This window comes from Schistocerca gregaria, chromosome 2 (genome assembly GCF_023897955.1).
Source record: "Schistocerca gregaria isolate iqSchGreg1 chromosome 2, iqSchGreg1.2, whole genome shotgun sequence".
NCBI lineage: Eukaryota > Metazoa > Arthropoda > Insecta > Orthoptera > Acrididae > Schistocerca > Schistocerca gregaria.
In genome coordinates this window covers 383,954,958-383,979,532 of record NC_064921.1, presented here as the reverse complement: position 1 = coordinate 383,979,532, position 24,575 = coordinate 383,954,958, and the positions used below count along the sequence as shown (strand labels likewise).

The 24,575-nt window shown below is 42.1% G+C and overlaps 1 protein-coding gene across 1 annotated transcript in view; it reads left to right on the top strand.

Annotated features, from left to right (window-relative positions):
- Positions 1–24,575, top strand: part of LOC126335789 (esterase FE4-like) — a 71,579-nt gene that overhangs the window by 28,537 nt on the left and 18,467 nt on the right. Inside the window, exons 6-7 of the mRNA XM_049999252.1 lie at positions 569–750; positions 8,953–9,085. Of these exons, the coding sequence (XP_049855209.1) occupies positions 569–750; positions 8,953–9,085 (315 nt within the window). The remainder of the gene's footprint in view (positions 1–568; positions 751–8,952; positions 9,086–24,575) is intronic.

Sequence of the window (24,575 nt, the reverse complement as noted above, 5' to 3'; positions counted from 1 at the left end):
CAGAGGTAAGACAAATAATGGACCCTACCGTGATGACATAGACATGTTTAAGAATAGATTTTGAATGTACATGATGTTCTGTGTTCTGTTCCTAAATCAACGTCAGTTTTAACGTCATAAAAGATTTATACTCGACACACACATGATGTCATAAAGGCGTACGTGATATGTAAGGAAGCTTATATTTCTATTATAATGTGTACAAAATGAAATCGATATGTCTACATTTATTTATTTGTCTTCTGTATGAGATGCCCGATTACCGGTCTGCCAATTGAATATTTTCACATGCAGTTCACGACGAACTGCTACATGTCTGTCAACAAGCACCTACGTGGGATGGAGCACTACGTATACAAGATTTCCTGCAGTAGGGTATTGCATAACAACAGAAAGTAATGAAAGGAAATGATGGAACTAGGACAAAATGCTTCATTCAGAGAAAACAACAAGTGGTTATATTACCAGTTAATAATCTGTGATAATTCTGCAATCGTTTGTAGTTAAATTACTTTTGATAATGAAGTTTTCTGTTTATTCTGACGTATTCTTCGATTTTTAACAACAGAAGGTGGCGCATTATCGACTGAAGAACAAATACAGAACTTTAATGACAACTTTGAAGAGATTGTGGGCTGCGATCTACGACTTCCGACAAGGGAAGAACAGCTGGAAGCCGCTCATTCCATCAAAGAATTTTACTACAATGGCAGTGACATCACTTTGAAGGACAACTATACGACTGTTTTGGTAAGTCCGAGGAATTAAACAAAAGGACGTAAGTCAAAAATTCACTTAGCAATAGAAGATAAGGCAGTAGCAAAAATATTCAAGAGAGGAAGATTTTCAAGGAATATCACTTTAAGCTACAACTTAATATTAGGTTTAAAAACGCATTAGTGCATCACTTGGCAAAGGTTGTAACACGGTGTTGATCCAGCTCATCTTACGGATCTATTTCTCAAGTAATCTATGCCATACTCTCAGTACAGAACATCGGTTGAGTGAAGGCAATAATAATGTCCAGCATCCAAAATACATACGTCCTGTCAGAATGATGAAAATCTATATAACAACCACCCAACATGCCTCACTTTTGTCCTCCTGTGGTCTGCACTTTGTGGTAAACCTTCTCTCTCTTGCAGAATAATTCGTGAAACTACTGTATAGTAAATACAGCTGTATAGTTAATGTAGCACAAGATTCCTAATCATAAATTACCCATCAATTTTCCAGTCATACGTTCTCCATGTTCCTCCACTTATCTATGAATAATTATAGCAGAGATAGCTTTTTTGTTGAAGAGAGGGAGTTCCTGTTGCTACAGTGATTGGGGTTATCGGAAAATGTAATTCGAGTATCGTCAGAACCTATACTGGCAGACAGTGTGTTATTATAGCAAAGGATACACGACACACGCTATAGATATTCCATCACAAACAGATAATGGTCGCCCCCCATGTGAGAGAATATCTATGGTGATGCTGGTTATGGACGTTCGACGTACAACTCTCTTACGGAAGTGCTGTTAGTAAATCGACTGGTAGAAAACCAAAGGATCATTGGCAGATGCCGTTGGTGACACTGTGTTGACGACAAGGGAACTTATCAACTGATCGTAGTTCACGTTACACTTCAAATAGCTGATGTTATTGGTGATAACGTGTTTATGACAGCTGAAAATGGTTCAAATGGCACTGAGCACTGTGGGCTTCCTGAGGTCATTAGTCCCCTAGAACTTAGAACCAGTTAAACCTAACTAACCTAAGGACATCACACACATCCATGCCCGAGGCAGGATTCGAGCCTGCGACCGTAGTGGTCTCGCGGTTCCAGACTGCAGCGCCTAGAACCGCACGGCCACTTCGGCCGGCTTTATGACAGCTGAATGTAACAAAGGTATTATGGAGCACAAAGTAGCTCTGTTGGCCGACGCCAGTGCTGACAGCTTGTTGATAACAGGTGGATGTAACAGCATATCGATGAGCCACAATGTAGCTCCTCTAGCAGATACCATTGATGACAACGTGTTGATGGAAGGTGAATGTGACAGTGGAATGATGGGTCAGAGTGTAGCTCCACTGAAGATGTCACCGGTGAAATGTTGACAACAGGTGAATATAACAGCAGATAGATGAGCTGCAATGTGGCACTATTTGCAGATGTCCATTACTGGCGAATGTAAAAGTAGTTAGACAGGGCACAGTCTAGCTCCAGTTGTAGATGAGGTTGATGACAACGTGTTGATGTTAGGTGAATGTAACAGCAGATAGATGGCATTATCAGGTATCACTGCTGACAAAGTGTCTATGGCTGGTGCATGTAACAGTCGATAGATGGTCACAACACAGCGTTTTTGGTGGATGTTGTAGGAGACATAGTTTTGATGGTCAGTGAATGAAGCAGCAGATAGGTGGTTTGCAATGTAGGTCCCTTGGCAAACTCCACTGGTGATAATGTGTTGATGACAGCTCAATGGCGGATACATGGCCCACAACGTAACATCATTGGCAGATGAAATTAATGTGAGTATATTGATGACAGGTGAATGTGACAGCGGATAGCTTGGCCAAAATGTAGCTTTTCCAGATGCCATTGGTGAAAGATGAACCACAATGTAGCTCTACTGCCCGAATCTCGTGGTCTTGCGGTAGCGTTCACGCTTCCCACACACGGTTTCCCGGGTTCGATTCCCGGCGGAGTCAGAGATTTTCTCTGCCTCGTGGTGGCTGGTTGTTGTGTGCTGTCCTTAGGTTAGTTAGGTTTAACTAGTTCTAAGTTCTAGGGGACTGATGACCATATATGTTAAGTCCCATAGTGCTCAGAGCCATTTGAACCAATTTTGTAGCTCGACTGCAGATACCACTGGTGATAATATTTTGATGACAGGTGAGTGCAACAGCAAACAGATGTGCTACAATATATTTAAATTAGTTGATTCCACTGGCTAAAAGATGTTTACGACAAGTCATAATGTGACAGATGGGTGACAATGTAGGTCCAGATGCCACTGGTGAAACATTTTGATGACAGGTGAATGTAACTGCAGACAGGGGGGGGGCAACAATTTAGCTCCAAAGTAAAATGCCATTGTCGACCATATATTAATAACAGGTGAATGTAACAGTAGACAGATGGGCCAAAGTATGGCTCCATTGGAGATACAATTAGTGCTACATTTCTATGATCTGTGAACGTTACAGGAAATAGATGGACCAAAGTGAAACTTGACTTACAGAAGCTACAGGTGATATGTCGATGATAGGAGAATCTAACAGTCGATGGTTGCACCACAATGTAGCTTATACAAATGTTACATAAAGTATGCGAATATTTTGCTTTATATACAACTTGAAATTCCATATCTATGTGCATCAGTTGCTTAGGGATATTTGATGAGACACAAATTCTGAAATGTGTCATATAATCAATAATATCATTCCTTGCCTAAAGATTAAATTTTACTATAGCAATCCAGTCAGCTTGAATGCAGGACTACCGATTATAATGTAGCTCTATTTACAGGTGCTATTGGTGGCAATGTTTTGATGGTAGGTGATTGCAACAGCAGATTGGTGGGCTACAATGTAAATCCACTGCCATGTGCTATACATGACAACATTTTTGATGACAGATAAATCTAACAGTGGATAGATGGGACACAGCAAAGTTTCACTGACAGATGAGAGTGGTGACAACGTCCGCCCCAATAGATGAGTGGTCAGTGTGACGGAATGCCGTCCTACGGCTCCAGGTTCGATTCCCAGCTGGGTCGGTGATTTTCTCCGCTCAAGGACTGGGTGTTGTGTTGTCTTCAACATCATTTCATCCTCATCCGGCCCGCAGGTCGTCCAATGTGGCGTCGAATGAAATAAGGGCAGCTGGACCTGCCCCGTAAGGGGCCTCCTGGTCAATGACGCCAAACGCTCATTTTCCAGTGGTGACAACGTTTTGATGACAAATGAATGTAGCAGCAGATAGGTGGGCCATAATGACACTTTGTTGGTAGCTGCCATTGTTGGCAACATGTTGATGAAAAGTGAGTTTAACAGTGGATACTTTGGCCACCATGTTAGTTTGTCAGCTGCCATTGTTAACAGATGGGCCGCTATGTACATCCATTCTAGATGGCATTTGTGACAATGTTTTGATAAAAGATGATGGGTAACAGCAGAGTGATGCATCACAACGTACCTCCAATGGCAAATTTATAAGATGAAGTTTACAGGCCATTGAAACAGTGTGATGTGCCTCCATTGACAGATTCCATTGACATGTGAATTTAACAGTGGCTACATGGACTGCAGTGTATCTTTATTGGTGACACTGTATTGACAGGTGAATGTAACAGCATGCAGATGAGCCACAAATACATGGTCACTGGTAATGGTCACAATCTTGTGTTGCCAGGTGAATCTTCCACAGACTGATGCGCTACATTGAAGCGCTACAGGTAGATGCCGTTTGTGGCAATGTGTTGTTGACTCGTGAATGTAACAGTCGGTAGATGGTCCAAAACATAGCTTCATTGCCTATACAAGTGATGTGGCAACAATTTGATGGCAGGTTAATGTAACAGCAGAAAGATGGGACACCATATTGCTCCACTACTGATGCCATAAGTGACAACAAATCGACGAAAGATGTGGATTGTTGTTGTTGTGGTCTTCAGTCCTGAGACTGTTTTGATGCAGCTCTCCATGCTACTCTATTCTGTGCAAGCTTCTTCATCTCCCAGGACCTACTGCAACCTACATCCTTCTGAATCTGCTTAGTGTAGCACCTCTTGGTCTCCCTCTACGATTTTTACCCTCCACGCTGTCCTCCAATACTAAATTGGTGATCCCTTGATGCCTCAGAACATGTCCTACCAACCGATCCCTTCTTCTGCCCAAGTTGTGCCACAAACTTCTCTTCTCCCCAATCCGATTCAATACTTCCTTATCAGTTATGTGATCTACCCATCTAATCTTCAGCATTCTTCTGTAGCACCACATTTCTAAAGCTTCTATTCTCTTCTTGTCCAAACTATTTATCGTCCATGATTCACTCCCATACATGGCTACACTCTATACAAATACTTTCAGAAATGACTTCCTGACACATAAATCTATACTCGATGTTAACAAATTTCTCTTCTTCAGAAACGCTTTCCTTGCCATTGCCAGTCTACATTTTATATCCTCTCCACATCATCAGTTATTTTGCTCCCCAAATAGCAAAAGTCCTTTACTACTTTTAGTCTCTCACTTCCTAATCTAATTCCCTCAGCATCACCCGACTTCATTCGACTACATTCCATTATCCTCGTTTTGGTTTTGTTGATGATCATCTTATATCCTCCTTTCAAGACACTATCCATTCCGTTCAACTGCTCTTCCAAGTCCTTTGCTGTCTCTGACAGAATGACAATGTCATCAGTGAACCTCAAAGTTTTTAATTCTTCTACATGGACTTTATACCTACTCCGAATTTTTCTTTTGTTTCCTTCACTGCTTGCTCAATATACAGATTGAATAACATCGGGGAGAGACTACAGCCCTGTCTCACTCCTTTCCCAACCACTGCTTCCCTTTCATGTCCCTCGACTCTTGTAACGGCCCTCTGGTTTCTGTACAAATTGTAAATCGCCTTTCGCTCCCTGTATTTTACCCCTGCCACCTTCAGAATTTGAAAGAGAGTATTCCAGTCAACATTGTCAAAAGCTTTCTCTAAGTCTACAAATGCTAGAAACATCTTATATGAGCCAAAATGTAGCTCCATATATAGACGCCATTGGTGACGATGTTTAGTTGGTAGGTGACTGTAACAGCGGATAGATAGGCCACACTGTACCTCCGTTGAGAGATGGCCCTGGTGGCAATGTGTTGATGGCAGGCGAATGCAACAACAATGCAGATCCACTGACATGTTAATGACAGGTGTATGTAGTATTAAGTAGATGGGTCACAATGTGGTTCAACTTACAGACGCCATTGATGGCAATGATTTGATAACAAGGAAATGTAAAAGTGTACAAACAAGCCACTATGTAGCTCTATTAGCCATTGGCACTGGTGACAGCATGTTGATAACGTGAACATAACTGCTCGTCGATCAGCCGCAATGTAACTCAATTACAGATGGCATTGTTGGCTACGTCGTGATGAGAGGTGAATGGTAACAGTGGATAGACAGCCCAAAACGTAGCTACGTTGGCAGATGCCACTGGTGACAACGTATTAATGACAAGTGAATATAACAGCGTACTGATGGTCCACAATGTAGCTTAACTGACAGATTCCATCTGTGAAAACATGGGAAGAGAACGTATTAGTGGACAGACATGCCACAATGTAGTTTCTTTGGCATGCTGTAGTGTAGTTTCATGGGCAGATACCACTGTTGACAAGGTGCTGATGATAGGTGATTGTAACAGTAGATGGATTAGCCGCCATGTAACTCCACTGAAAGATGCTGCTAGTGTCGACTTGTTGATGGAAAGTGAGCATAACAGCAGACAGATGGGCCACAATATAAGCTAACAGGCAGATGTCTCTGGTGCAAACCTGATGATGATGGGTATGTAACTGCAAAGAGAGATGGTTCTTAATGTAGAAACCGCTTGTCGTTTGCTATAGAACAACAACATTCTCGGAGAACCCTTAGTATTAAGACACAAGGAATTACAGAGCAAGTACTGATTAAAGTCAATGGGGAACGTTCAAAATTTGTGGCAGACCGGTATTCAAACCGAGGTCCCCTGCACGATGGGCTGGGCTGTGTCATCTGGAAACAGTGGTCATCGCAACTGCACGGACTATTCTAGCACAACTCCAGCTAGACTTAAATCCTCAAATTATCCACACATTAGAAATATAGTGGTACTTGCCCATTATCCTCATCATTCGCAGCATTTCACTGATACCCGCGTGAGTTCGAGCCTGGTGTACATCTGCACTGAAGTCCTTGTGGTGTGTATCAGTCGACTCATTAGTGATATGCTAAATCATCCGTGGTTGGCATTTCTCACTGTAGGATTGTCGCCAAATGACATAGCTACGAGCTGCGGCGACTTTTTCTGGTGCGAGTCTTGTATGCCCTGAAGCACCTACTCCTAATGGGATGTAGAAGCCACTACCCTGGAGAATCTACTGCTGGTCACCACGCATCATACGGCGCATAGGCCTAGGTAAACCGTCACTGGATACTATAACCTCGAAAAAATTCTCTTCGACAGATGACGCGTAGTGACACATAATTGTTATATGTCTAGCATAATGGTGAGAGTCTATTGTGCTTTTAGAACACTTCTTTTGCTTAGATGTAGATTTTCTCACGTAGCTAAGAAGATTCAGCCAGTTCGATGGCTATTTCAAACCTATAATCACCGAAGTAGCAAAGCATTAGATGCTGTATCAAGTGCTAAGCACTCTCACATAGTGCAAAAAAATAGCACTGAATCCATGTGTATGATGTCATTGCACTTTCTGAGACAATAACGATAAGCCATATAGAATTCCATCCTGCATGACTTGGGAACCAATTGACATTGTCACCCTGACGGAAACAGGGAAATTAGAGTTCCACTGTTTATGGTTATGATGATCTAACACTGTATGAAATAATAAACATGGAATATGGCTTCGGTGTTTTGCGCTATGTGAAAGTGCTCAGCACTCTGTATGTCTAATACGTAGCAAATTCTGTGATTATGGATCTGACGATGGGAATTGAACTGGCTGAAATTGGTTATCTATGTAGAAAAACTAGTGATTAGGCAGTAAAGTATTCTAAAAGGATACAGAATATCGTCTCCTGCTTTCAACGACGATGTCAGCAAATCAACTAGCATACGTGTTTACTTGGAGGTGAGCTGTGCGATATTGTAAAATAACGGTCACTCAATGGAAGAAACAGACTACTCGGCCACTGTTGCCTCCCATTCAGAGCATCGGTGGCAGTGAACCCGGTTCCGACCGTGGGTAGTGGATAGCGGGTGACGTATGCAGAGGCAGTGCAATGTTGTGACAGCATGGCACCAGCTAGCAGTGACGGCAACTTTGCTGGATCGGGAGTGTGTCAGGTCCATGGCAGGCAAAGGTAGCGACGGGTGTATGTTAGCTCTGAACCGTGGCTGCAGGAAGAAAGCGAGCACGACCCACATCGAACCCAGAACCCTCCGAGACACTCTGGAGTGTCAGGCAACGGCACCCACTGGGCAGACTGGCCTCGGCGCACCCAGTTCGAACTGTGGAATAATAAGGGCTAGCTGACAGATCGCAGATCAGCAACAACGCCCAATTGCTGCTGCTGCTCGATGAAGCTGGATTAGCTTAGCAATACGTTCTACCGGTGACTCGCGTGGACACTGTTCCAAAGCATGGCGCTGAAGGGATGTTGCTACTGGCTGAGCTGGAGGCATTTGAACTCTCTGCGGCTGCGTATTTTATGACACGAGCGAGACTCCCACTACGTAATCGGCTGTGGAAGCGCCACATTGTGCTACACCATGTAGTAACCTAGTCACCAACTGACGATAGAACACCACGTTGAAGGGTGCTGCGTAAACCCTGTGACAGGACTCCGTTGCAGAATTACATTGTCAGTTGGTCTGCATATTCCTTGGCTGCGTATAAAGACCTATCCGAAGCTCATGCCACTGCAGAACAATCAAGGATAATCATTATATTACAGTTAAGTCCACCAGCTGCCCATAAAGTACATTTTAGGGTATGCAAGCAATCTAAACTGAGCACTCTATCTTTAGCATTCTATTATTATACTTCGCGAACTCTTCCCTGTCCTTGTCAAGCAATTATATTCGAGTAATGTTATAGTATTAAGACACTTGCTATTTTATCACACACGACTGTGTCACCTTAGCCTTAAGTATACCAGAGTATTGTGTTTACATACTTCACTCTTACGTCTTCATAATGTTGATATATCTCCTTCAATTATATTTTACAGTTCGACACTCACGAATGCTTCGTGGAAGGCGTGGACGCAGTTGTCCAGAGGATGGCTCGTTATTCCTCTGAGCCAGTATTCTACTACCAGTTCACATTTGTCGGCCCTCTCAGCGTATTCCCTGAAGGACCAGGTGAGAGAAGCCTTACACTCAGGAAATTATCTTTAAATGTTAATCATTACATCGTATACTTCAATGGTACTTTTTCCTTGTATAAGGTGTCATAAGTAGATTTTTTTTACATTATATTGCTGATTAGGAACTGCTCGTTTGGTGGTAATGGCAAGGATAACAGCGTTTCATCCTAGGACAACTTTTGACACTCAATCAATAACAGCGACATTTGCTAGTTGCAAAAGAAGCAAAAATACAGAACATACACGGAGCTCGAGCACAATAATCTCTCTCAACTAACATCGTGTTCCTCGTATCAAGTGTCCCACATTCCAAACACATCAACAACACTGAATGTCGTCGAAAGATAATGTCATTTGACATTACTATTAGTGAATCGCAAATCATGTGGTTCATATCATATAAACGTTTCAAACTGAACAGATTTGGTTCTGTGTAGAGAAAGCGTACCAAAATAAGTGTTCCCAAAATTTTAAAACCATTGTTACTGATTTGTTAGACACCAGATCTGGGCGTTGTTTCACTCTGTCAGATTTTTTTTCTTGAGAGTTTTTACGCAAGTAACATTAGGTCACCTGTATCAGTAAAGTCTTTAAACTGGTCATATTTATCTAATGTAGCACAGTGGGTTTATTTATAAGGCACTCAAGACATAGACAGTTTGAGTAAAGGTACAATTTCAGACAGGAACTCATCCAGAAGCTTAAGATAGCAAAACAGACTGTAAACTATACAGAATTCTGAAGCATTTTGCCTTCCGATGTTGCTGGAATTGTTAATGTGCAGGTGCATCTCCGGAAGTGTTACTTTACAATGTACAACTCAGTACTATAAGTCACTGCAATCATAGTTCACCATCATAGAGTAGCTGCCTAATAAGAGATTACGTTGTAAACCAATACATGAAAGAGTACTCAGTTTCATCTTCGCCTTCTTTGTATGTTGGAAGATATTTGACATCATTTTTTGTAATGTAATGGGAACTAATTTATTCCTCTCTGTAAAAGTCAAGTTATAAAGGTAGGATGGACACATTGGCCAAACTGTGGACATATCATTTCTTTCCTTGGGTCCCTCTGCTCTCGACTTCAGGAGTGCCATATAAGAATTGGAGCAAATTTCTGACCAGTTTTGAGTAGCAAAAGATATAAAGATATATATGTTTCCGGCCAAACCCGATCTTAGGATGAACTAATTTCGCCTAGGTCAAACTCGTTCATCCTGTTACCGATAGGATAAAACAGTTTATCTAAGGTCGAATCGGTTTATCCTAGGTAGAATTTACATGCTTTAGGATAAACTGGTACGTCATAGTCTGAACTAAATTCACATAGTTTGAATCGTCTCTATGCTTTTCAAAGTAAACTGAATAAAAGAATAGAAATAAAATAGTGTATATGATTCATTAAAGTTATTTATGAACTAAAAAGTATTTTCACGTTTATCACTAGATCAACTTACATATATGCATCCATAGAAATCACCTTATCTGTAATTTGCTTATTTACTTATTTTTGCAAGGTTTACTTTGGTGGCACGTTGTGTTTCTTATAATTGCATATGTTTGTTGTACATTTTTTTCATTCAACTGCGTTTCACCAAGCCTTGCCCTGATCAAACAGAATGTTCTTTGGCTCCAGTCCTTAAAGATATTTCAATATCCTGGTTAATGTTTCCCACATCTAAAAACTTCTTAATAAGGACGTCGAAATCAGTTCTAAAAAAATAAAGTTAAAACAAATATCTTAATATTTGATTACAAAAAATTATTGAAAATTGTAATAAAATTATACCTGTAATAATGTTTCTGAAGTACGCCATGATTGGTGACAATTTTGTACAGGTCCTCATCAGTCTTTTAAAGTATAACTCCAATTATGTTTCAAAGGTCACTTCTGCCTTTACCTACATCTAGAATAGTTATGGTTACGTGGTTTCTAATGTCAGCTGGTGGATGAGATTTGTCAGAGAAAGCTTTCATTCTTTTAGCTTTTTTTTCTGTCGCAATTTTTGTAGCATTTTGAATGTCGTTTGTGACAATTTTCACAGTATTATCATCATCACTGTCTTCGTACCGTTCAGTATTGCTGTGATCTTCGATTACCTTCTTGAGAACATCTTCAGCCTGAATATCATTTATGACTTCTTGAGGCAACGAGGAAGTGAAAAGTCCTACTCTAGGTCCGATTCCGAATCATGCTTTGTAAGGCGATTGTTTTATGCCACATTTTTATGAATTAGACATACCTTAATCCTTCCGACCACTTCGTCCAATTGTTGTCCTTTAACCGAGAACTTATCAGTTTCTAGTGTCTTGGTTGACACGTTTAACAGATCCCTGACTGTGGTTGTGCCTGGGTTTTCCATGCACAGTTTTCAGTTCTGACCAAAGATTTTCGAGTTCATTCGTAACATTATTGATAAATTCTCTGCCATTATGAGACTGAAGAGTTCACGCCGTCCCTACAGACAGGAATATGTCATTCAAATGACATTCATTTCTTCAGCCCTCTTTGATGTTAACGCACGAAGGAGAACTAATTTTCTGAGATGGTCTGACTGTGTTTCGAAATCAGTCAAATTGATTTCGCATCAGCTATTCATTTCCGAATGGAGAACTGGCTTTTAAACTAGCCCTCTTTTCATTTTTGTCTTCTTTTGTTAACAAACATCACACATTGATAAATAGAGGCACATCATTTCCTTTGTGATATTGGCATATTTTTTTGATGTCTCGTCTAATATCCTATCACCACCACCATGACCCACAGCTACATAAGTTGCGTCATGAACTGGAACATAGTATTTTATATTCCCTTCACATCGTGCAATGAGTTTTTTCACATCACCAATTTTCAAAACAGCAAGTCGTTTCAGTCTTCTTCTTTGTAATGATGTTAGTTTTTCCATCTTTTCCGCGTCTTCTACTTGTTTAACCAAATCCGGATATTCGTCTACTGATAACACATTATAATGAGAAGACTATTTTCAGTCTGCAAAATCCCCTCCAGAAACTTTCCTCGCCACAGCTTTCTACTGGCTTGTCCACAACACGAAGGCTCATCCATGATGAAACACGTCACAATAATTATACTACGATTATAATATAATCTTTTAAACGCAACCATCAACTTAATAAGCGCACTCGTTGATGCAAAATACCGTTCAAAAGAAAGAACAGTGCGAGAAAGACCCGTTAAGAGGCCCGAGGGGCGAGCCGGAGATGATTCAGAGATTCCCCGTTCGTACAGGCAGTGACATGAGTTCCGACTAGGCAAAATTAGTTCTTACTATGACGTACCAATTAATCGTAAAGCATGTAAATTCCAACTCGGATAAACGGATTCCACCTAGGCTAATCGGCAACTGGACGAACGAGTCTGACCTAGGTGAAACTAGTTCATGCTAAAATCGGGTTTGGCCGCTGACATATATATATATATATATATATATATATATATATATATATATATATATATATATATATATATCAACTTTAGGTTACAATATCTCTGAATGTAATTAACATTTTACAATGCAACAATCGGAAATGATTACGTATTTGTCTATATGTTCGGATGTGCTGATAAAACTAACGGGATTCCATTTAAGAAAACGTAGGTTTGTGTTAAAAACATACTTCCGTGCATTTTTGTATGGTTTGTATTAAACAATTACACTAGCCCCTCTCCTCACGTTCGGTCTGTGGAATCGGTTCGTCAGTATTTGATGTGGTTTACGAAACATATCCAGCGGTAACGTTAGGTGACTCACCCTGTATATATATATATATGGCGTTCTCTTTATCTTGACCACCAAAAATAACTGTTTGTCGAGATGAATATTACGAAATGTTTCTAGCAAATATTCTTTAGAGGTCATGGGGAAATCAACCAGCATTTTTGCCTTCGTTGTAGCTTTGTTTTTTACAAAGATATGAACAGCGGTATGACTTTTTTAGATGGCACGCTATATTTTTTATTCGGTTATTCATTTCCTCTAATAAAGACCTATTCAAAATTGTATCACAGTGTACCATTCACTGAAACACAACGTTATTAATTACATAACAGATGCTTCTAGATTCCTTCTGCAGTTCCAAGAAAGTGAGACTCACCTGTCACGTTCATAACAAGTACCAACAGACTGCATGAATCATATCGCCGTTTGTCGACATTGAATATCAAAACTCGTACCGAGGCACCCAAAGGCACAGGAGGGCTTTTTTATCAGAATACCTTTTAATTTTCTTGGCCTGAATCTGAAGGTTGAATTTATATTGCATTTTACTTTGGACAGCTCTGTCAATATCGAAAAAAACGCTATACGAAATGTTAATGCCATAACGTTGTACATCATCGTCGTCATCATCTTTAGGAGATTGTCGACAAATGGCACGAGCGTTTCACCCACACTCTTGACGTGTACAAACGAGCACCACCGGTTTTCTTTAATCAGATGTAACAGATATCATAAACGGAAGGATTTTCGATACCCACACAATAGGAAGGCTCTTCGATAGCTATGGCTTCATCACTGTTTTGTTTTTCTCCATCACGGTTTGTACTCTCATCTATATTTTCTGCAGGGAGTTGTGCCTCTTGCATTGAGTCATCTCGTCTTTCTTTCTTCTATGTTTTTTGTACGCTGTGTCTTACTTTTTCCAGTTCTTCCTCAGTCTCTGTTTCTTGTAAAACAGTCTCACGCGGGAACGTTCAGAAACCTCATTGAAGTCTCTCGAGCAGAGTTCAAACCGCCATAAATTTCAAGGGTGGATGCACGTCAATTAATATCCTTCTGTAGGTTCCTGATAATTTTGACCAGATAGTGAACGTTTGCCTATGCAGGACCTAGGTCATTAAAGAAGTCAGGAAGGAAGCATGTACCCGTTAGCTGAATGCCGGCGCCAGAGAGGACCTGTCACGCTCTTCGGATGCGGCCAGCGCGGTTCGTTCCCTTTGTTTCCTATTGGTTGAAACAGCGGGGCCGTAGGGACAGTTTCTTCCTCAGCTGTAGCAAAGATGTTACATAGCGCGTAAGCCACAACGACTTACGACTGAACCATGTAAGATAAAATATTAACGAAAATTTCCAGCGGTTCCCTATATTAGCTGGGCGACCTCTACTTACAACTCTTCCAAGTGGCAACCGGCAGTCTGTTCGTGTTAATGGACGGCTATTGATGAACCTTATCCCGCACAGTCCCACTCCATCAGATAAAATTCTACCGTGAGACCATTTTTTCGTCGAGAATTTTGGCCACAAACTGAGATGGCGCAGTGATCATCACACTGGCGTCGCATTTAGGAAGACGACGGTTCAAATTCGCGTCCGGCCACCCAGATCGTCTGGAGGTCTACGCTAGCTTTCCAGCCGAACTGAGCTTTGTATGGTGACCTGTTAATCCCAGAACGAGAGGCTCTGTTTTTCATAAGTTGAACGAACCGCAGCCCGTCATTCCAGCAGCTAGTTTTCCCATCTTGCTTCCAAGCACACAGCATATATTCAATGTCCCGATTTGCTCTTTCGACGCTCTCCTCACTTTGTGAGTGGCGCGGCTTACCATGGGCGATTTCCAAGGTGGGCCAACACTCCTTTAGGCTGCCTACCACATCGTTTGCATATTACATGCCGTTATTGGGCTGTAAAAGCTTTGGAACACCAAGCGATGGAAAATGTCGGTCATGTGATAGGCTACTTCTTGCGTTCTCTGTGGTCTCAGAGCCGTGAGAACAAGAAATGTAGTGAAACGATCTTGTTAGACCATTATAAACTTGTACTCTCCATCAGAACGGGGTTGAAAATTTCCTAGTTCGACCAAACAACGGGAACCGAATTGCGAAAAAACATAAACATTGTCTTGACCGCAAATTTTTTTATACTATTTTGCTTCTCTTGCAAGGTTTACAAAGGCGAGTGTACAGCTCGGACGGGTTATGTTCTTATATTTGGGTGAAATTTTTTCAGCATCTTGATCTGGTCTCCCGTGACCATTAGCCAAATGAGAATTAAGAAATATATCAAATAACTCGGAGTCCACGATGTAAAATTAAATATCACTCATATCTTCTTTAACAGAATAGACCGACTTAATCTTACTGTCGACCATCATTATGTCATCGTGTTTTAGCAGCCAACAGTGCCATAGTTCCTTATTCTCGGCCGTTTTTGCCTTTTGACTTTGCTGACTAACTTTCGGTAACTGATTTTGGTTAGGAAAACACAATTATTAGCAGCACTGGCCCTTAATTGAAAAAAATTCACCGCAGAACCATCGTATCATGTAAACGTGGCGTGGTTCCTGCCTTGACACTAGACTTCCTTCCGACATGGCGATACAAGACCAGCGGCAAAGGACGACGGAGAGCATCCATGGAACTTCAGCCGGATTCTATACAGTTGAGAACCAACTATCATAGCGACATCCGTGGCGGGATAGTTGAACTCCGTACAACAATACGCTGCCTAAGCAACTATTAAAGTCCCGGGCGCCACTTGATACCCTAGTGGCGGAAAACAATGCCACGATTAGGCATATTCTATATTTTGCTAGCAGACAGTCCGGCAAAATATACAACGTCCAGCAATTTATGAAGTATCAATCTTTTCATACTTTGACGTTCCATTTTTGGCATTCTTTATGTTAACTACACATTCTATAGAATCCCAGATTTCACAAAACAATTGGCAACCGGGACTACCGATATGGCAGTTCTAATTTGACGACAATTGGACTAATCTTTTTCGCCTGGCATTGGCGCGAAGCACAATTGTACGTTCAAACGACTCATTTTCGGGTAATACATGGAATGGATTTAGGTCTTTTATTCTTGCTGGAGCTTATGAAGAGAAAATAATCTTATTTAACGTCAGTCAGTGCTACGCCAGGACAACAAAACGGTTCAAATGGTTCTAAGCTCTGGGGGACTTAATTTATGAGGTGATCAGTCCCCTAGAACTTACAATTACTTAAACCTAACTAACCTAAGGACAAAACACACATCCATGCCCGAGGCAGGATTCGAACCTGCGACCGTAGCGGTCGCACGGTTCCACACGGAAGCGCCTAGAACCGCTCGACCACTGCGGCCGGCCAGGACAAAAGTGCCTCATGTTAGCTCATAACTTTGTACGTAACCATGTGCAGAATTTTCTCGCAATCGAAGTAATATAATTTAAGTAATCGAAGATTAAACTAAATCCATAGATTAAAAACGAAATTAAATAATACATTAATTCTTTAGAAAGAATTTTTGGCGTAGGCAACAGAAATAGAAGTTAGCATATCACTGAACATTAAATGTTAATGTTATATCAGGAATGACAAACCTGTTATTTATTTTCAGGCGCAACTCACGGGGATGACGTACACTATTTGTTTCCGTCATCGACACTTGACCCTAATTCTCCTGAAGGAATCGTCAGAGCTCAAATGACAGCTATGTGGGCCAATTTCGCCAAATATGAGTAAGTAATACGTTTATTAAAATAGTATTTTTAATGATTACAGTGATTATGATGTAGTAGCGTCGAATTACTGTATGAAGCAATGCAACAGAACATTCAGAAATACTCCAGGCATCAGTGTACTGACAACAAGTTTCAATTACTACACACAATATACTACAAGTTCAGAACTGATACAGAGCACACCTGACACTGTATGAGTACTGGGCTCGCATTTAGGAGGACAGTGATTCACATCAGCCTTGGCCATCCTAATTTAAAGTTTTTCGTGATTCCCCTGATGAAGCCATTGAAGCAAATGCCGGGGTGGCTCATTTGAAAGGGTACGGCAGATTTCCTCCCCGTTTTGGAAACGCTCCTAGTTTGTGTTCCATTTCAAATGACCTCAGTGTCCACGGGACGTTAGATCCTAAGCTTTCTTCCTTTGTTTACAACTTCCAACATTGATGTTCAAGGTGACAATATTTCAATGCAGTCCAAGTGTCTGACAGTATAATCATTGAGATGACGACTGCGATTCATATTAAATGCAGAACAAATGAAGTATTGTGCATTTAGTGTGTAATAACTTGATTAAAGACGTGAATCTAAACGTTCAATGTATATTGAGTTGATAGATTTGGCCGAAGACTCACTGACGATGTTGATGGAGTTTGCTGTTTGCTCAGTGTGACACATGCTCTGTAAAGCATATCGCTACACATAGCTGCTGCATTTAGTCCACGTTGATGTGTGTCAGTAGATTTTCTGAGGAGATTTTTAGACGTCACGGCCGACAGGTAGCTACACTACTGGCCATTAAAATTGCTACACCAAGAAGAAATGCAGATAATAAACGGGTATTCAATGGACAAATATATTATACTAGAGCTGACATGTGATTACATTTTCACGCAATTTGGGTGCATAGATTCTGAGAGATCAGTACCCAGAACAACCACCTCTGGCCGTAATAACGGCCTTGATACGCCCGGGCATTGAGTCAAACAGAGCTTGGATGGCATGTAGAGGTACAGCTGCCCATGCAGCTTCAACACGATACCACAGTTCATCAAGAGTAGTGACTGCTGTATTGTGACGAGCCAGTTGCTAGGTCACCATTGATCAGACGTTTTTAATAGGTGAGAGTTATGGATAACGTGCTGGCAAGGGCAGCAGTCGAACATTTTCTGTATCCAGAAAGGCCCGTACAGGACCTGCAACGTATGGTCGTGCATTATCCTGCTCAACTGTAGGGTTTCGCAGGGATCGAATGAAGGGTAGAGCCAGGGTTCGTAACACATTTGAAATGTAACGTCCATTGTTCAAAGTGCCGTCAATGTGAACAAGAGGTGACCGAGACGTGAAACCAATGGAACCCCATACCATCACGCCGTGTGATACGCCGGTATGGCAATGACGAATACACACTTCCTATGTGCGTTCATCGCGATGTCGCCAAACAAGGATGCTACCATCATAATGCTGTAAACAGAACCTGTATTTATCTGAAAAAATGACGTTTTGCCGTTCTTGCACCCAGGTTCGTCGTTGAGTACACCATCGCAGGCGCTCCTGTCTGTGATGCAGCGTCAAGGGTAACCGCAGCCCATGGTCTCCGAGCTGATAGTCCATGCCGCTGCCAACGTCGTCGAACTGTTATTGCAGATGGTTGTGGTCTTACAAACGTCCCCATCTGTTTACTCAGGGATCTAGACGTGGATGCACGATCCGTTACAACCACGTGGATAAGATGCCTGCCATCTCGACTGCTAGTGATACGAGACCGTTGGGATCCAGCATGGCGTTCCGCATTACACTCTGAACCCACCTATTCCATATTCTGCAAACAGTCATTGGATCTCGAGCAACGTGACCAGCACAGTCGCGATACGATAAACCGCAATCGCGATAGGCTGCAATCCGACCTTTATCAAAGTCGGAAACGTGATGGTGCGCATTTCTCCTCCTTACACGAGACATCACAACACCGTTTCACCAGGCGGCGCCGGTCAATTGCTGTTAGTGTATGAGAAATCGGTTGGAAACTTTCCTCATGTCAGCACGTTGTATATGTCGCCACCGGCAGCAACCTTGTGTGAATGCTCTGAAAAGCTAATCATCTGCATATCACAGCATCCTCTTCCTGTCGGTTAAATTTCGCGTCTGTAGCACATCATCTTCGTGGTGTGACAATTTTAATGGCCAGAGTGTAGTTAGAAATTCCAGTATTCTGGTGAAAGAGGTAGACTCCCACCAATTAGGCAAGAGTTATTTTCCGCTAGTGTTGGATACAGGATACATTGCGGATATCTGGATGGAGAAACTAAGAATGCATTGGTCATCCCTCATACTGCAGCTTCCCATGAACAAACTTCGAGGGTTGGAACTTAAATAGTGGCAACTATTTATTCACAACCGATACAAGAGAGTTACATATATGCTCGTGTTACTGTACTTTATAGTAATCTAAGTACATAAGTCCTTCTGACTTTGATTTGATTCCGAAAATGAAGGAACCAGTTCGTGGCATTCCGCTTCATAACTGTTCAACAGATTCGACAGGCAGTAGACCGCTCCATTTCCACCATCAACAGAACAGACTCTGCTAACGTTATACTACGCCTTCCACATCTCTGGTAACAGGTTCTACACATGACTGGTGACTAGTTTGAGTGACAGTAAAAGGCGCAAATATCTAACTCTCTTGTATCGGTTGTGAATAAATAGTTGCCACTATTTCAGTTCCAACCCTCGTAGAAAAATTTTCCGTGCCCTTAATATTGACAAAAACAGAATTACTCAGGCGCATCCTGATCACCTGGAAGACATCATACCCATAACATCTAATGCCACACAATCTCTAACGCCTATGTTTATTAAAAGTCTTAGGATAGGCCCTGCACTAACAAGAAATCCTCAGCCCAACTGTGGCCAGTAGAGAGGGTATATTAAATTGGAAGCCGATAACAGAAGGGGAAGATGAGCCTTTATTATTTTCGCTAGCGAATTTCCTTGCAGTTGCGTAGCCGACGTCGTGGCTGTCAAACTCGGCTCTATCAATTGTGAGACTTTTTCCAAAATACTTTGACGACATTAGAAAGCGAATAAAGTCAACTATAGCAGTTAACAGAAGATACCTGATTCCTGTTTGAAATTCCTATATAGTTGAAAACCAAAACTTGTTGTCGTAGACACCGACTGGGTGATACCATCCTTTTGCATGAGGATGTTTGTCTACGTTACTTGTTTAGCCGGCGTGGGTAGAAATGCTTAGTGAGGAAAAAACTACTTCAGTGGAATCCATTACTTTTGACCATTTGAACTGTACGTTTGTTTTAATACTGAACACCGTGGGCAGAATGTAGAGGATTTATATCTTTTCCTGAAGACTGTAGAATGACTTTGATAATATATTCTCTTTGCTCATTGCATTTTATGCAGTACTTTCTGTTGCAAATAAGAATTCTATCCTAATTTAAGTCAACAATATGGTGAATTTTTTCTTGAAACCAAATAAATACAAGACACTTACTACACGAGTGAAAGTCAGACCCTGTACAGCACATCAAGGTTAATGTGAGTGCGCCGGATTTGTAGAAACAGGAGAACTTTCATAGCTGGCAAATGGTGGAGGCTTCGGACACACCGTGAGATCTTACTGACCACCAGAATAGAACATTACTACGAATGATTTTGGAGGAACTGATGCAAATAGAGCTTTCACACGGTCCGTCAAACGCGATAAGAGCAGGAAGGTTAGTCTAGTCTCAGTGGAACTTAACTGAGCAAACAAAGGAGCTGGTGGAGGATAGTCGTCTTCTGTAATTCGTAATTAGCTTCCTGCGAAGCATTAACATCCACTGTCGTCTTGCCTCTCCTCCGAAAGGCCGCGTGTATTCATGAACTGCTTTGAGTCCAGATGTCCACTGACTTCCTTTTACAAGTAATTCGCTTCAGAGACTGCTTAAGTGAGGATAGTGTCCCCTCTGCAGAGGGTATGATGTAATGCTTAGTCAGTGACTGGCCACAAATTTAATCAGCCTCTGTTCAATAAAAAAATCATTCGTAATCGCTAGCGTCCTTAGTAGAGCGCATACGTCAGATGTTGTGGCCTTTAGGGCGCGAGAAGCGCCGTATGGCACTGTACACAACACTTCAGATGAACAGAAGCCTGTTATGAAGGTACAGACGTGTATGCTTCGCCACCGACGTGGCTGCTCCTTGGGGAACTGAGTACAGGAAGTGGTATACGCTGTATAGTGTTGATTCCGTTGATGAGACCCTGCAATGGACACAGCGCGACCGACAGTGATGATCGGTTAGGGTTTTTTTAATACTACTGATATCCATAAGCCTCGCTCCTTTTGTTCCTCTATCTTTCGTATCGATATCAAGTATTCGATAATTTCATAAGACAATACACTGATTAGCCAAAACATTATTACCATCATCTTAATAGCTTTTTATCCGCTTTGGAACGAAATACATCACTGACTGGGTATTAGGGATCCGGCACATTTCTAGTAAGTTTGTGGAAGTATGTGGCATTAGATGTCTACGCACGGGTCATGCAATTCGTGTAAATAACGGGTAAAAATGGAAATGCCGTGTGGCTAGGGCCTCCCGTCGAGCAGACCGTTCGCCTGGTGCAAGTATTTCGAGTTGACTCCACTTCGGCGACTTGCTTGTAGATAGGGATGAAATAATGACAAGGATTACACAGCACCCAGTCCCTGAGCGGAGAAAATCTCCGACCCATACGGGAATCGAACCCGGAGCGTTAGGCATGATATTCCATCGCGCTGACCACTCAGCTACCAGGGGCGGACTGTGTACGCGGTGATGACGCCCGATAGCGACCAACACAGTTTCCACAGGAGTTACATCAGACGAATTTACACGTCGAGACGTCAACGTGAGTTCACTATAATCCTCCTCAAACCACAATAACAAGGTTCTGGCTCAGACACACGGACAACTGAGCTGCTGAAAGATGGCATTGCCGACGGGGAAGACATTAAGCATGAATGGATGTAGGTGGATAGCAGCTGTCAGTGCGTCTTCGATTACTACCGCAGATGCCATGCAAGCCTAGGAGAATGTCTCCCATAGCCTACCAGCCTGCGACCGTGTCGCGGTGCACGTTTGGAGCCGCCGTTCACCTCTATGACGGAGTTTATGTAGACTATCATCGACCTAGTGTAACAAAAATGTAATTCAGCCGAAGATGCGACACGTTTCCGTTCATCGACGGTCGAATCCCGATGGCCCTGCGCCCACTGACGATGTCGTTGTGTCAACATGCCAATACGTATGGGTAGTCTTCTGCGGAGCTCCATGTTTATTAAAGTCCGATGAATGGTGTGCTCCGGAACACTTATGCGTGCACCAGCATTTTGTCTCGTTCGCCAAGATGCCACAGATCACCATCTGTCCTACTTCACTGAGTAGACAAGCATCCGAACCACATGTTCTTTGAAGAATCGTAGACAACCATCCATTTAGCGCCTGGTGGTATTTTCACTATCCATCTGTCTCTTTCCGTAGATGCTCACTTCCATAATACGTGAACATTCGACCACCTTCACCGTTTTCGAGATATTAGTTCACAGGCTCTGCGTAATAATAATCTGCCCTTTGTCAGAGTCACTTATCTCTATAGATATCACCAACTGCAACCCATATCTTTGTTAGAATGATCTCCCATCCTTATCTGTCGGCTTACATATGTTTGTTACCGCGTCACGGGCCCTAAACGCTACAAGGCGACATCCAACGTCGTAATGGACAGTGGTCATAATGTTTTGACTCGTCAGTGTGAATACCAGAGAATTTTAGTAGAGAACGCAATATGACCTGGGAAACAATTATATCTCACTACTACTTCGATAACAATTAAAGTGAAATTTATGCACTGTACGAGAAAGGCAAACACTTTAGTAAAATTGACATACTTTGAAGAGTCTATGATGATTGCTTCAGTAACATGCTCTACCATTTATGAACAGTAACCGTTTTTCTACTTGGGTTACTAACTGCGAATCCAGGTGCCTCCTTTCTATTTGAAGCAGGTGTAGGGAAATTCCTCCTTCACAAGTGCTGCCTCGGGAGCCACAGAATACAGCAAAGTGAACGGTATTTCGTCTGAAGATAGTTCTTATGACGAACCGAAGGAAGAACCTTTTGTGATGATTTAAAATATCTCTAGCGTCCCGGAAGACGACTGTGAGGAAACTACGTGACACACGGGAAAATGACATATATCAGTGGACAGAGCATCTCTTTCAGTTTCGATTAGTAATATGTGGTGTATGATATTTGCAAAGTGCGAGGCAGGCAAATCAGAGTATACAGACAAATAATCCGCTCCGTATCTGTGTATCGAATTAGTTTATATTATCAGGTAAGCAGCCCCATGAACAAATTTCGATTCAGGCTCTATCCACTTCCTGGTTTAACCAACTGCTCCTTAAGGTTAACCCCTCCAAAACCCAGGTAATTATTATATCACCCACACCTTCCGTCTCCATGACTTCTGCCTCACCATTTCTGACCGTCCTTTCCGGGTAATTAACACTCACAGATGCCTTGGACTTATCTTCCAGCGGCAAATAACATGGAAATATCACCTACTAACCATGTAGCGGAAAGCCCAAAATGGACTAAAATTACTGACTCGTCGAACATGGGGCTACAGCCCACCATTGTCCTTCACATGTACAAAAGTACCAATCCCTGATGCATTCCATTCTTTGCTATGCAAATTTTGCATGAATATCTGCATCTTTCAAGTTCTAATACTCCCTCCAGAACCTCTAACTTCATGCTTTCAACCTCATTTTCCTTATCCGCTTACCATCTTCCATACGGATCCAACTCGTAAAATTCGCGCCTCATCTCACTCGCACTCGGAAACTCCAAATAACCAACACCATCCGCAAACCCGACCTCAGTAATTCTATCTTTCCAATCCTAGTGTGCTGCTGCACCTCTAACAACATATCCTCCCAACCCTCCACCAAAACACTGTCTACATCGTCTCCAGGACCACTACATCTGCCCCAAAATATACCCATCCCACCAACTTTGAATCTATCACACACTTTTAACTACTACCCCACCCGAAGGGCCTCCGCATCATCCCCATGTCCGCCCCTGGTAGCTGAGCGGTCAGTGGGTTGGAATGTCATATCTAATGGCCTGGGTTCGATTCCCGGCTGAGTCGGAGATTTTCTTCGCGCAGGGACTGGGTACTGTATTGTCCTTATCGTCATTTCATCCCCATCGACACGCAAGTCACCGAAGTGGCGTCAACTCCAAGGAATTGCACCAGGCGTACAGTCTACCTCACGGGAGGCCCTAGCCACACGGCATTTCCATCATCATTCATCATCACCATCAAAATCATCTCCTAATATCAGTCTGGAAACGCGCGACGGCTACGGTCGCAGGTTCGAATCCTGCCTCGGGCATGGATGTGTCTGACGTCCTTAGGTTAGTTAGGTTTAAATAATTCTATGTTCTAGGGAACTGATTACCTGAGATGTTAAGTCCCATAGTGCTCAGAGCCATTTGAACCATTTCCTAATATCGCATTGCGTCGTTTCCCCTTCCCTGCCACCCCCCCCCCCCCCCCCCCCATGTTTCCACTAAAATCCATTGATCCGTGTATCAGCTACCCTTTTTCCTTGTCACCCACAGCCACCTCTGTCTCATCACTACCTCTTACCAGTCCTCAGTCCTCATCACCACCTCTCACGTCTGTCCCCTTCCAAGTAATCAACAATTTACTATCCCAGGGCAACTACTTTTGCATTTACAGTGAAAGGGTACACTGCTCTGTTTATAATGATCAGTCTTGTTCAGGTTTTAAAAGTGTTATTCAAGGTTTCAGTGTTTTTCAATTATTTTTAACCAAGCTGTCTGTCTACATTTTTATAACTGCTTCTAAACAGTTTATGAAAACAGCGTTATATTACTTATGTTGTCCCATTAACATCAAGTCTTAAAATAATTTAAAATTCACGGTACACACATC